This window comes from Frankliniella occidentalis, unplaced genomic scaffold, assembly GCF_000697945.3.
Source record: "Frankliniella occidentalis isolate FOCC.00 unplaced genomic scaffold, Focc_3.1 Scaffold241, whole genome shotgun sequence".
Taxonomy (NCBI): domain Eukaryota; kingdom Metazoa; phylum Arthropoda; class Insecta; order Thysanoptera; family Thripidae; genus Frankliniella; species Frankliniella occidentalis.
Window position 1 is genome coordinate 267,986 of NW_026267367.1, and position 14,440 is coordinate 282,425.

Below are 14,440 nucleotides of genomic sequence, written 5' to 3' on the forward strand. Positions count from 1 at the left end.
ACCACAAGGAATGTGTGACGCAGGCGCCCAGCAAAGCCTTTATCGGGGGATAAATCAAATTTGTCCCATAATTTGTCGCCGGCAGAGTAGCCGCGGTATGGTGTGGCATGGCGGCTGCAGACCGCGCGGCATTGCGGCGCACGGGGCGCGGCGTACTGCGGCACGGCGCGGCGCGGTAGGCGCGGTGCCAGCACGGTGCCAGCACAGCACGGGCGGGCGTGCCGCCGCATAAGTGAGCAGGACTCGGGAGGGCCCGCCCCTCGGGGCGACGCGTGCTGAAGAGCGGCAGCAAGAAGAGCAGTCCTCGACGCGGTCCTCCAAACCGTCGAGGGTCGCCTCCCTCCCTCTTCTTGTCGCCTCTCAGGAGGTCCTCGTCGGGGTCCTCACCGCGGCACAGGTCCTTGTGGGCCTGCCCTGCCAGCCAGCCCTTTGGCACGCAGGCAGGTCGTAAACCTGGCCGGCAACAGGTAAAGGGAGCCCCCCCCCCCCTCCTCCCCCGCCGGCTTGCGAATGATAACAAAACCGTCGGCAAACGCACAGCTCTCCTCTCGCGATAGCTTGTTCGTCATTTCGCAGCGGGCGAAGGGACAAGGGGGCGACAATGGGGGCGCTTTATGGATCGATAATGAAACCATAATGGAATATACAGCCGTGCCGTATAACTCGGCTCGGCTCATTCAAGGTGTTTAGGGCTGCAAAGGTGCGGGGAGAGAGGAGAGGTGCAAAGGCGCGCCACGACGGTGTGGGAACCAGACCATCCTCAATGAGGAGTGTAAATAGCTGAGGGTGGCGCTAAGGACAAGGACCTCTCCTCGACCATCCGCCGCATCCGGGGCAGACGAGTTGGCGGAGGTTGGGTGGTATTTCACGCGCAGGGCGGTGACAGCTCGACGGCGCCAGACTGGCGGGGGGCGCCGCCGACTGCAGCAGCCAGGCGGGCGCGTGCACCTGCAAGCTCAGCCGCGCGAGCCCCCACGCTCTGGCCGCACCTGCAGCTGCGCCCACCTGGGCCAGCGGGCGGAAAATGTGTCAACGATGTGGCTGCTACTGCTACCAAAACCACTTCCCCGCCGCTCGAGGAGTTTTTCCTGAACAACAAAGGTGGAAGGTTCCGATTTTCAACGTCATTCAACACGTTTGCGCCGCTGCGGGGTCGACAATGGGGCAGGCGTCCAGGGCGCGCGAGGTTTCTCGGAAGAACGCGCCGATGGTCCTGGAACCACGACGAAACCAGCATCCCTAGGATGAGTCAGAGACCCGCGCGCGCGTTTGGACTACATAGCGCCATTGAATGGCCAAAAGGCAATCGGGTGGAACGGAAGGCACCGCTCGGTTACCTGTGAGGTGAGGAGGTTTGGGGGAGGGGGGCAGCGTCTCTTCTGCGCCCTGCAGCAGCAGCACACGCAGCTCAGGCGAACACTCGCGTATTCAAATCCAATGAAGTATATGTAGATACGTGCCAGAGGGGGTATGGCAAGATGAAAGTATAGCCCCATCTTCAAATCACATTCCACATACAGGGGGGGTTAACTGGTCTATTTTTTTTTTTTTTGCCAAATATTACCCAACAGACAGAAATGACTAATCTCGCGCCCGCTTTCTTTCTCTCTCTCTCTCTCTCTCTACAAGGGAAGTCCCCCGTGGGTCGCGCCCTGCATCGCCCCGCGTCGCCCTACGACGACACCGTGCCCGTCCCACGGGACGCGCCGCGCGCGTCAAAAACCTTTTATTGATGGTGTGCGAGAGGCTCGTTGTCGCGCGTTGTCACGACACGCACACACACACACACCCGTAGTGATGGATGTGCGAAGTGGCCATTCACATGTTTCCAGCTTGCTGGAGCCGTTTGGCCCGGAGCTCGCTGGAGTGACAACACACGGCGCGCCAGTGTTGTGCGTGGGCAGGAGGCCGCGAGGGATGGGATGGGATGGGGCCGCTCAGTCGAAATGCAACGCGCATACAATAAAGTAAACTCAGCACGCGCATCTGCTTGTAAAACAAAAATTTGTCGGTCGCGGAGTTGGTGGTAGTCGTAGTTGATTACCGTGCTCCGATAAAAGGGAGAAAAACAACAGAGAAAATTAACCACGTGGCAGCAGCAGCGCGGTAAGTGCGCGACAGCCAGCTACCGCGCGAGGTAAAAGAAAGAGAGGGGCCTTTCGAAACAGAGTCATTCCCTCATTGTTACGCGTTGTTAGCCGCGAGCTTGTTTGCATTGTTGGCGCTGACAGAGCGCGGCGCGGTTCGTGGTGGTGGTGGTGGCCATTGTCGCGGGGCGGAGGCGGGGGAGGAGGGGGAGGAGGGAGAGGGGCGAGAAACCAAACCACACCGCTGATTTACGGCAAGCGAGCAACAGGTGTGGCGTATGCGCGGGGACGTGCAGCGAGGGGCGTGCAGCGAGGGGACGTGCAGCGAGGGGACGTGCAGCGAGGGGACGTGCAGAGCGTCGCGCTCACATTACACTGCAGGGCTGCTGCCCCTTTTAGCAGAAGCATATATGAGAGACGAGACGACGATTTGCTCAATCAGGGCAAATATGCTTAAAAAGGCTAAGCAAAGCAACATCTCCCCCCCCCCTCTTTTCTATCTCTCTCTCCCCCTCCCTCGCCACGTCAGTTTGCGATAAGGGGCGTCATTGTGGGGTTGCAAAAGCCGCCGGCCGGCCAGCCAAGCAGCGCATACCGTTCCGCGAGTGTGTGTTGTGCGTCGCTCGATTGACATCGGCCTGACGCAGGCATGAGACGGGGGATCGGGTGACACACACACACGCGTGCACATACAAACGCGAGGACAATAGAAGCTCATTGTTTAAAGGAGACGGCGGGGTTCGAGAGGGGAAGTTAGTGGTTGGCGGTCTGACGGTTTAAGCCCTTTTACAGCTGTAACGCGAATGTGACCCGCCTCTTCCTTTTCTCGCCGAACGCTCGGCCAAACGCCATTGGACGCGGTCCCACAGGAGGTAGGAGGAGGGTACCACCCGCTCTACCGGCAGAATGCGAGCAATGCCGCACGTATGTGCTGGTGGTATGTGCCTCGGCCGGGGCGTGGCGGTGGGGCCGTGCGCCATTTGTAGTCAGGGGGAGGGAGATATATAAATAAAGTAAATAAATAAAGAGCCGGCCAAGAGAGTGTGCAAAAGAGGCGCACCATTAATACACCTTGGCAATCATAATATTTCGTCTGCTTCGGTTCGTTATATGGATTCGGCCGCAAGCGGACTCGTTTGCCATTGTTGTTATGATTATTATTGTTATTACTATTGCTGTTGTAATAACCAACGGGTCGGCTATAACAATAATACTCGTAATAAACATACAAGGGCCGCGTTGTAGTTAGTCAAAAGGGTTTGTCGCACGCCCCGGACATCACCGCCCCCTCTGCAACGAGAGAGAGAGAGAGAGAGAGAGAGAGAGAGAGAGAGAGAGAGAGAGAGAGAGACGCCCAAGGCCAGGTGATGCCGTGTGGGCTGCTCGAGCTTGGCCAGGGCCACACGGCAGGGCAGGGCAGCCCTTCCTGGTACACCACAACCTAAAGGGTTGCAGGCGCGGGCTTTGTGTTGTATAGTCTTGCTCTCCCACCTGGGCGCGCGCGCGCTCGCTCCGAAGAGAGAGGATGTATGTGTGAGCGAAAGAGAGAGAAAGAGAGAGAGAGGTGGGGGGGGGGGGACCTACCGCCCCTCTCCGCGCCCGGCGGAAGTTTGATCAGCCTGTTTACCCACCTCGCCGGTAGGTGGCGCCTTTCCGCTAATGAGAAAAGGAAAAGTCATAAAGAAGCAGCAGTAGTAGCAGCAGAAGCAGCAAAGGGGCAAAGCCGGCCGGCGGGGGCGTATTGGCGGCGAGCCGCAGCGGCGGCGGTGCAGTGCAGGCGTAACGCGACGGTAAAGACCCACGACGACACGAAACAACACACCGCAAAAACAAGGGGGGTAATAAAGAGGGTGACGAGACCTGGAGGTGGTCCCTCACCTCTTTTCTCTTTCCCACATCTCCCCCCCCCCCTCTCTCTCCCTCTCTCTCTCAGCCGCGCGGTCCAGCGTCGTCGTCGCCGTCGTGTCCGAGTGGCCACAAAGCAAACGCGCACACCATTAAATTATTTTAATTGGATATGGGCGGGCGCTGCGCGGCGCTGTAGTGACAACGGGCACCGGTCATTATGCCACTTTTTGTCCGGCCCGAGATACATCACGGCGACCACCTCCTCGGGCCGCCGGGGCGTGGCGGGGCGTGGCGGGGCCGAGTGGGGCAGGAATGTCCTCGCGTTCACAAAAGACCCGGCCGGCCGGCCGGCGCGGTTGGCCAGGAGGAGGAGGAGGAGGAGGACCAGGGCGGTTTACTTTGAACTCCCGAAACGTCCAAAAGCTGTTCATGCTGTTGCTGCTGCGGCGGTGGCGGCGTCCTGGATGCTGCGGAGGGCAAGAGGTGATTCAACCTTACAACAGGAGCCACACTTTTATTTTTGTTGATAAACTCTGAGATTTACTTTGGGCGGGATTTTTGTGATTTTTATGTATAGGTTCAGAGCAGCGAAAGGGAAAAATGACACAAATTTGCAGTGAAACAAATTTATGTCCTCGCGGTCCGAAAAGTCGTTGATGGTTCAGACGAGTATTTCTCCACCGGTAATCTACATCAACCGCATCGACTTAGGTGTTCCACAGCCAGGAGGAAAGAACGTGCGAAGGAGCGAGTATAGCGTGTCGCTTCGATACTCTCGATACGCCCGCGATAGGATACGACGTGAGACTAACGAGCACACACACACACACACCGATACAAGGAGCGCGCCGCCGCCGGGGGCACGGGCGAGCCGTGTGTGTGTGAGAGAGAGAGAGCGGGAGATGGGGTGAGAAAAAGGATAACTACAAGGAAGGGGAAATTAAAGGGAAGAAATGGACCCTTGTTTGTTATGTTGGCAACGCTTTGCCAAAGCCCGCCTCGCTGAAGAGAGCGAGACGTATGAGTGCGATTCCGTTTTTAAAGCCCATTAACTTTATCCTGGGTGCAACACAAAACACGAGCACTCATACACAAAGCGACATGTCGTTTATAATAACAGTGCGAAATATGGGTTCGAAGGGGGTAAACTTCGTCTTGTTTGCTTGACGGGCGAAAGGTGTTTGTTGCCGTCCAGCAGGATGTGCAGGGATCGCTTACGACCGGAGCGGAAAAGCGCTGCCGACGGAGGGGGTGTAAAGTGTCAACGTGGCAGGACAAACGGCAAAGCGGATTGAACAGAGTGCCCCCAACCCCTCCCCTCCCTCCTCCTGGAGGGCCAGGGCGGCAGAGAGCCCCTCCTAGTGACCACCAAGCACTTGGGACACGGTGGCGACGACTGCTGGACAGGAAGCTACTCGAAACCCGATCGTGTCGGCCGCGCCGCGCCACGCCCCGCGCGTTCAGAGCGCGCGAGCGCTTACGACAAAAACTCGCTGGAAAATTCACCCACACTGAAAACTCAAGTGAACGTCCCACACTTGCAAGTGTGTAAATTCCCATTCATTCAGAGTGAAGATGTATCATGCCACTACTTGCAACTGTTCAATGACCTTAATGTTGTTCAACTTGTAGCTTGGAGTACCCCCCTCCATGTTGAACACTCAGAGATAAAGGTGCCATATGCACCTCAGCTGCACTCTTGCAAGTGCAGGGAATGCCGGATAAACACTTGACGGTGTGGCTGAGAGAGCGCGACACACTGCAGGAGCGTGTTGCGCCACTGTGGGCTCGACGGGGCCGGGGCCAGGGCCGGGCCGTCTCTCCGAGAACATGGCGGCGCAGCATGGCGGGGCCGCCGCGGGCCACGGAGGGCGTGGCGGGGCGGGGCGCGGTGGGGGCGCGGGGCCCGGCGGAGCCCGGCGGAGAGCCCCAGCATCCCATCAGCGCCCCGTCGAGCTCCAGGGCGTGGTGCGGCGCGCCGCCGCCGCCTACGACGAGTCTCTCCTCCGCCAGGAACACACACCCTCCTCCTCGCACCTCCGCAATGATCTGCAGGAGCACGACTCTACTGTTTCAGGATGGCCGCGGGCCGACGGCGGCGCGGCGAGAGAGAGAGAGAGAGAGAGGAGTCTTTTCTCTCTCTCTTTCGCTGTAAGGCCCCTGTGCGGCACGGCGCTCGCCCTGTTGCCAAGTCCTCGCCTTTTGGCGCCTCGGCAGGGTTGCCACGTCCCCCTTCTCCTCCTCTGAACACCAACAACACTCTTCGCACAACCTGAACGTACGGAACGGTATACAGTGGGAGCCGGGCCCGGGGCGGGGGGAACTCGCGCGCAGCAGGCAGAAGCGGAGGGAGAGGGCATCATCGCTGCTGCTCGAATAGAGTGCGGAGCTCCATCAGCCCGACCGGGTAGGCCACCGTGTGGAGTCCACACACCCGTGCGCGGCGGGGTTGCCTATGCTCACGGCTGCCAAGCTCGCTCTCGCGCTCACTCGCACGCACGGGAGGTGGGGCTGCCCCAAGAGAGGAGGAGGATGCTAGTCGGCTGGGGTTACTCACCCCTGGGGTCACCCACGGCAATAATTACATCTTCCACCTTTGGGGAAAACCGTGCGACACTCTCGCTTTTGCTGCAGCGGGACGGACGTTTCGCAAAAACGAGAAAAGGCGAGGGAAGCCCCCTTGGGACACTCGTCGTAGCGTAGTAGAAAAGTAGAATTGCCCAACCAAATTAAAAATGACGTATTCGGCGGGTTTAAAAGGTTCCTGTCTCCGTGCAAATTTTCGAAAACCCTCGCCTCATTTAAGTACAAATTTTACCAAAAGTTCTCAAAATGAAAATTTTGTCTTAATTTTATTACAAATTTAGATGTTTTTTCTTGAAGCGGCGAATTATTTCTTTTGTAACCCCCCCCCCCCTTAAATGTTCCACAGCGAGCAATGCAAGCCATCCGTGCAATGCAACGCCGCCCTTCTCTTTTCCTCTTGTCCTTTTTCCAGGGCGATATCAACGCGTCGGTTCCAGGAATGCAGACGCCGCCGCCGCCGCCGCCTCCGGGGCGTACATGCTCCGCGACGGTCTGCGAGACGCGACGTCGTTTTATTATCATGATTACTTTTCATATTGTAGGAAAATAGTTCACGGCATATTTGAGCAGAATTATTTATAAATAATAATATAATCAATTTTTTTTTGTACAGTGCGTATCGTGCAGCCAGGTCGAAAGACGAAATGAAGTAGGGGTGGTGGAGGAGGAGGAGGTCCCGAACCTAATAGGCACAGGCAGTTAGTGTCACCGCGACGCACCGGAACAGATTTGCCAGTCAAAATTTAGAGAATTTCTCGGAAACGCGCGGTGCTTCAACAGGGCTGGCCGGGGGCAGGGGGCGCGGTGTCCCCACAACACACGCTCGACACAGAGGAGCCCCCGCAGGGGGCCCAGGGCGGCGCGCACAGGTAGCGCTCGTGTCCCGGTGTTGTAGACCCCAACAAACGGCCCTCCCCCACAGGCTGGGGGCGATTCGTCACACATTCTTGTCACAGCAAACGCACCAGGTGAGGAGGAAGAAGGGATGGTGGGTCTGGGGTACCCATCCAGGACCATCAAAAGAGCAGGGAAGAACTGAAACATCCGATGTATCATCGGGCAGCGGCATAGGGACGCAGGTCGGAAGTAGGCGGCTGTGTGTAACCGGATGTGTCGCTATGGGGACGACAGTCGGGGACGGCAAACCGCAGAGACCGTATACAACTTCACGATGTACAATACGCATGGGGTGACTTTTTCTTGTGGACCTTAGGTCAGGACCTCATAGGGTCCGGAGGTCAGAGCTTTCTTTGCGAGAAATATATAATTACATCTGCGATACACCGATTGTCCTCCCCCTCATTTAGGTCCCCCGTCCCGGTCCGCTTTGCGAGAACGCTCTGGCCATTGGCACCCGGCCCCCGGCCTCCGCCACCGACAAGCCGCCCGCTCCTCTGCCTTTTGTCAACCGGAGCTAAGAGAGGGACGGACAGCCCGCTAGGACAATCGAGCGCCGCCGGGCGCCGCGACCCGAGGGCGAGCTGAAACAATAAACCTGTAGTCGAAGGGCCCCGGGTCCGGAGATCTGAGCTGAAGGTGCGCGGTGCGTCGTGGGAACCAGAGGAGGGAAACAACACAGCCCGCCCGCTACCGTCCGGTCCAGACTGGCAAACCAGCTCCAACATATAAAGAGTAGCTCACCTCGCAAGCTCTTCTGGGCGACACGAGAGAGAGGGAGAGAGGGGGGGAGGGAGAGGGAGAGAGGGAAAGGGAGAGAGAGAGAGAGAGAGAAGGGAGGGAGAGGAGGAAGAGAAGGGGGAGAGAAGGGGGTGAGAGGAGATGAGTCCCACATTAGTGTCACATTAGCCCAGGCGGCCGGGCGTACCGATTAGGTGTTCCAGTTGTCCGACACACCGGCCGCGCCACGCCGCGCCACGCCGATGGGGAGGGCCACTTGTCAGGCCGCGCGCGCGTGATATTCCGATCACCTTACACTCTGACAGCCCCCCGGATGCAAGGTCCTACAGTAGGTTGTGTCACTTGGGGTATCGTGCTCTCATTGGTTTACTGATCGTGACGTCAGCGTCAGTTCGCTCGCGCCAAATTTGAAAATACCTGTCAACTCAATTTTATTTTAACAGTCATTAACCGAACAGACTATAAAAATATACCATCGGTGTGGCATAAACAAGGTGTGGGTAAACTTTGAATGATGAATTTCAACCGGATCGTTTGTTTGCGTACTGATATGTAACGGATAAGAGTCAACCTAACCTCTCATCCAATATGGCCGCCCTTCTCGCACCGGTGGCCGGCAGATTCTGACAGATGTCATCCGTTTCATATCTCGCTACAGAACGACCATCCAAGTCCAAACGTGGTGCAATATCTAAGTAGGGGACAAAATAATGATATTCTCCACATTATTTTTCCTTAAAATGAATATTGTGAGTGAAATTGTGTGAACATTCGATCAGCTATTTGAACTACGGCGCGAGAGTACTGACGGTGACGTCACGATCCGTCAACCAATCAGAGCACGATACCCCAAGTGACACAACCTACTGTAGGACCTTGCCCCGGATGAGCCGTGCTCAGCGTCAGCAGCGTGGCGCGTCAGCTGCTGCTGCTGACGCGCACCCTGACCCGCCCCATGTCGCCGGGGAGTGAGCAGCGGCGTCTGCGGCGATCATGACTAAACATTGTCAGCGAGCAAGAGAGAGAGAGAGCAAAAGAGAAAGGAAGTACAAACAGTGGCATAAATGAAAACATCACTCAGCACTCGAGCAAACCCCGCGCCGTGCAGGGTCGCTTTCGACGCTCCGCGTTGGCGCCGGCGCCTCTGCCCGCGTTTGGCTTACCGGATCAAAAGCCGCATTCCGCGAGACGTTATTGTGGTGCGCTTCTTTCCTCTCGTCCTTTTTTTGAGGGGGGGGGGCGATTGCCGTTGGCGGGACCTCTGTTACGATGCGGCTGTATACAACAATGTGGCCACAACAAACAGTAACCCTTTCGCCGTAAACACTTTTATATTTATACCGCGCGCAAAGTCCATATACTGCACTCGATAATTATACAATTGCGGATAAAAATAAAGGGCGGAATTAATGATATAATGATGTGGTATTCGGGTCGAAAGTTTTATGGCGTTGCGTTCTTTGAGCGCGATTTTCTTTTCATGGCCCCATTTTTCGGTTCCGCGAGTACGGCTTTTTGACGGGCACATGTTCCACCGACGTAGGCCCATGGTCTAGCCTTCCAACTAGCGATGCAGTACATCACATAGGCGTCATGTTCTTGTATGCAATTACATTGAAACCCACAAAAGGGTGGGGAGATTTGTCCTGTATCAAAAAAGGAGTAAAAAAAAACTAGCAGCCACTTGAGGCCGTGTCTCTTGTCTGGGGAACCCTTGCTCAGGTGCACGGAGGCGTCAACACTGTGATGGGGATGGGAGGAAGGGGGGGGGGTGCATCGCGGAGCCCCCAAGTCTTGTCACTTGTCCAGCGAGCCCACCTGAGCATTAATCAGCCGCCCAGGCAGATTCCCCTCAGCAAGCATACGGCTCGGGAGAAGTTTCTGTTTCCCAAATCGCTTTTTGCAAAAGTACAAATCACACATACTCTTCGGTGTGCACGGCACACGCGAGCCCTCCTATACCCCTTTTTTTATTCCGATGTGTTGGGTCCTCTATACCCAGAGCCCCGCGCGGCTCATATTTTATTCGTAATGGACTTATCTTGTACCATTATGTTCGGGTCCCGGGGGTCAATAAAAGTGATCTGATAACAACACAAGCTCGGTGTGTAGAGCTTCAAACGGCCCAGCCAGCCCCTTGGGCCCACCCCTGCGCCGCCCCTGCGCCGCCCCTGCGCCGCCCCTGCGCCGCCCCTGCGCCGCCCCACCCGACCCGGGCCGCAGCCGGCGTCCATTTTGTACACCTCTTCATACGTGTGTGGTGCTGCCCCGCCATGCCGGGCCGAGCCGGGGAGGGAAACGATTCGATACACTGCGAGCCGGGGCGCGGGAGGAAGGGGGAGGGGGACGACGCCTCAGCCGGATATCAACAGGATTGGGCGGCAAAGTGACGGATGTTTCTCGCACGAATGAATGATTGATGCGTCATTTTGCTTTGAATTACATGATGTTAATTTAAATTTGAAATGCGAAAGAAAACTAGCATGTAAAGAAGTGCAAGATAAACGTTTGTAAATGACACACACAAAAATGATTGGTTTCGCCACTTACTGCTGTTTTTGTTTTTCTTTCGTTTTTTTTTTCTCAACACTCTCATAGCACCTTTACCGCTCTTCCCTCTCTAAAGCCGGATCTTTATCTGACGTCCTTTGTCCCTGTCTGGTCGGGCACCCGCCGCTGGGCGCTGGCCGAGGCGCTGCTGCTGGCTCCTTCCGTGGGGCAGACACCCGCCGCCGCCGCGGCTCGGCAGGGAGGTCCGTCCGGTTTATGGCGTCTATTTAATCCTGTTTAGTCACCTGTAATAGCGGCGGGAGTTTATTCCAGGCGCAACGGGAAAGGGGAGGGGGGCTCAGCGGGATACATTCCAACGGAAGGACTTTTAGACATCCTTGTGCAGTGGGATGGTAGCAGGCGTTCCATCCATCCCCCCAATAATGTTACCCCCAACCAATTTCCATGCGGCCTCAACTTTGGAATATTTTTTTTGCAAACTGGAGCCGCACTAACCATTATTGTTGACCTCAACGCCGGAGTAGCCTCTGCTGGATGAGAGAAAGTCAGCGAGCTTACGCAACCACAGCGGATAAAGGTTCGACTGCCTGGTAAGCCACCTGAGCGCCGCTGCTGCAGCCTTCCCAAAAGTCGTGTCCTCATGTAGCTGCTTCTCCCTTTTCTTTGGCCGTGTGATTTGTTTAGAGACCAATGTGTCAAAAACCCGAGCAGACGGGAGCGGGCAGCCAGAGCTGGCAGGCAGCCCGCGAACAGCAGCAGCAGTGTTTAGGTGCCCCCGCTGGCCACAATGGTCAACACGCCCTGGCCATTCAGCGCCCCTATGGGTGCTCTCTCTCTCTCTCTCTCTCGCTCACTCCGCGCGTCGCGTCGCTCGCTTTGTTGGCCGGCCGGGCCTCTTGTTGGCGCTCTGATTGACACCCAGGCGTCCACACACAAGGCAACCAGAACGGGGCTTGTTAGGGGGGAAAATGGAAAGCAATAGGATAATTTGATTACAAGATGTTGGTCCGTGCTACCGGGCTGCCGCGCCCCCCGCCCAGCCCCTCCGCGCCGCACCACACCACTCCAGACAATGCGCCCAGTGTTCACGCTCGATTTGGCCCGACTGGTAAAGGAGAAGGACACATACACACACAGGAGTCCTGACCATCGACACCGTTTCGATTTATATCGATTCGAGACGACGACGACGAACGAGATCGGGAGCACCAACCGCAGCTGCGGGGCCGCCGGGGCGGCCGCTACATCTCAAAGGGGACGCAAAAAAAACACGGCAAGCGAAAAAGTGTCCGGTACGAAGTCATTAACTTCCTCTTTTTTTTCGGCGAAGAAACAACCGCATTTGCAATAAAGCCCACACGCGCATTGACGCAAACCGGCGCGCATACACGGCGTGCATATGGTCAGTGTCGCGACCTGGAGCGGCGCGGTGCGGTCACACATGCAACAACGCTCAGATAAATTACAAGTTATTGAAGGGGAGATAACGAGGCGTGTTTGCAGACGTGTCGTGTCGCCCGGGCCTTATCTGCCGGGACCGCCGCGACGGCCGGTGGGAGCAGCAGCGACTCAGCAGCAGCAGCAGCAGCAGCAGCAGCAGCAGCAGCAGCAGCAGCACCATGCACCACCACCACCACCAGCAAGCAGCATCACTTGCCATGCCGTTCCATCAAAAAGGGTCGCCTCCACCCACGACAGTACAGGACGGCGTGTCAGTGTGGGAGGGTCAAGACGGAATGTCGAACACCTCCAGACAAGCGCCAGGAAGGCAGCACGAGGAGTAGCGGAGCGTGGCCGGCGAGCCTGGCGGCGGGGCCCGGGGCCGCGCCGGTGGAGGTGGTGGCGGTGTCGGGTTCACCCGCCAGCGGATGCGTTGTTGTGATGCCAGCCCGGCGACGGCAGATACCTTCCGTGCTACCCGCCCCCCTTCGCAGCACCAGACGCAGCAAGAAAGAGCGGGAGAGAGTTATTCGCGCAATAATGCCGGTGAAACCACTAAAAAGCCAGAGGCTTGCCGAATCGCCACAGCTGCCGCTGCCACTGCTGCCGCTGATGATGATTTTTCATCGACGTCGTGCTGTATGATTTCTCTCCCAGGGCCCCGACTGACTCGGGCCGGTTCAACAAACACCTACGCGCAAGGCGCCGCTCCGGCAGGCCAAGAAGGCTCCACTCGGGGGGTTCCACAAGACAAACACAAAGATTGTAACCGGAGAAGACGAACGGCTCTCGGTCACTCATTTGACAGCGGCGGGGAGTTAAGTTCGGGTCATCTGTTTGCATTCCACCCGAAGGGAAAGAGAATGTGTGAGAGAGAGAAGGTATGGAGGTTGTGACAAGATTGTGACCCCGGCACCGTGACACTGGCGTTGTGACGGCCGGCGTGACGCAAGACGGGCCCCGGTCATTCGAGACATATCCTCCGCCGGGCCGCCGTCCGATCCGCCCGCCCGCCCGCCAAATGAGATGCAAAGCCTTCGCTTTCGCGAAATCAACACTCCACACCTTTTATTTTCACGCCTTCCCTTGCTGCTCACTTTAATTCTTTTGCTTTAAAGCAAAAACGAAACATTCCACCGCAGTTGGTACGAAACACAATTTTTTTCACATATAAAAAAAACTATTTACCGCTGCGGGGCGACAAGAGTTCATGGTAAATATCGTTTGCCTTGCGCTGGCCCGACGGGAAATGCAAACAAAATGAGACAGAGGGAAAAAGCTAAGCGACGCCTCGGTCGGCCGACGCGCTGAGGCCGTCCTGTTTGTTCAACAAAAATAAGCCACTCATTCTCACACAATTTCTAGCGCCGCCCAAAAGCTAAAACAACTTTTTCTCGACGATTGTTCAAAATTTCACCCAACTTGAAATTGTTAAGCGAGTTAAAACAATTAAGCGATTATTTTTAAGCCACACGGAGACCCATTTTTTTCTCCCTTTTTGCAAAACGGTAGGTTAGGTTCACACAGCCCGGGGCTCGCCCACCACCACCACCTCACAGCACAGTGTGAGGGATGAGCACGGCTTGCAGCACAGAGTACATTGCAGTTGTCAAAGTCGACGGGTCATTGCCCCGCTTGCGCTGTGCCCGGGCTGCGCCACACACACACACACACACACACACACAGTCACACACACAAAGTCACTCACCTGCGTCATGAGCCTGTCGGCGCCCGTGCCCTCCTCGTCCTTGAAGATGATGTCCGGGTTGTAGTTGGGCACCAGGTCCTTGAAGCGCTTGTCGTCGCGGGTGACGCGGCCCTCCGTCAGCCCGCTGGCGGGCAGCGTGTTCTCCGACACGTTGGGGACGTGCTGCTTGAAGACGAGGGGCGTGAGCTTGCGAGGGCCCCGCCGCCGCCCGGCGCCCCGGCCGGGGCCGCACGCCGCGGCCAGCGGGAGGGGGGAGGGTAGGGCCGCGCACAGCGCCAGCAGGAGGCACAGCGCCCGCGCCCTCATGTCACTCGCGGCGTGGCGGGCTGGCGCCGCATGCTCCCGCACTGCTCACTGGGGACACTTCGATCACTCGCGGCACACTCTCGCGTGGCACTCTCTCGTCACTCACGGCGACGCACCGCTACGGCTGATACACACTGCTGCTCACAACACAACACTGACTGGGGGGGAAGCTCCCCTCGGCTCGGCTCGTCTCGTCGCGCGGCTCGACTCGTCGTCCGTTCCTCTCCTCTCCTGCCCGCTCGGCGGCGCGTCCACGACTTGTGAGCCGAGCGGGCGGCGGCGCGACCAGCGCCAGCCACCGGCACCTCGCCCCGCC

General features: G+C 57.4%; 1 protein-coding gene across 1 annotated transcript in view; it reads right to left on the reverse strand.

The window, feature by feature from the left end:
- Positions 1 to 14,381, reverse strand: part of LOC113202102 (sonic hedgehog protein) — a 32,697-nt gene extending 18,316 nt beyond the window's left edge. Inside the window, exon 1 of the mRNA XM_026416171.2 lies at positions 13,819 to 14,381. Within this exon, the coding sequence (XP_026271956.1) occupies positions 13,819 to 14,124 (306 nt within the window). The 5' untranslated portion in view covers positions 14,125 to 14,381. The remainder of the gene's footprint in view (positions 1 to 13,818) is intronic.
- Positions 14,382 to 14,440: the final 59 nt, after the last annotated feature.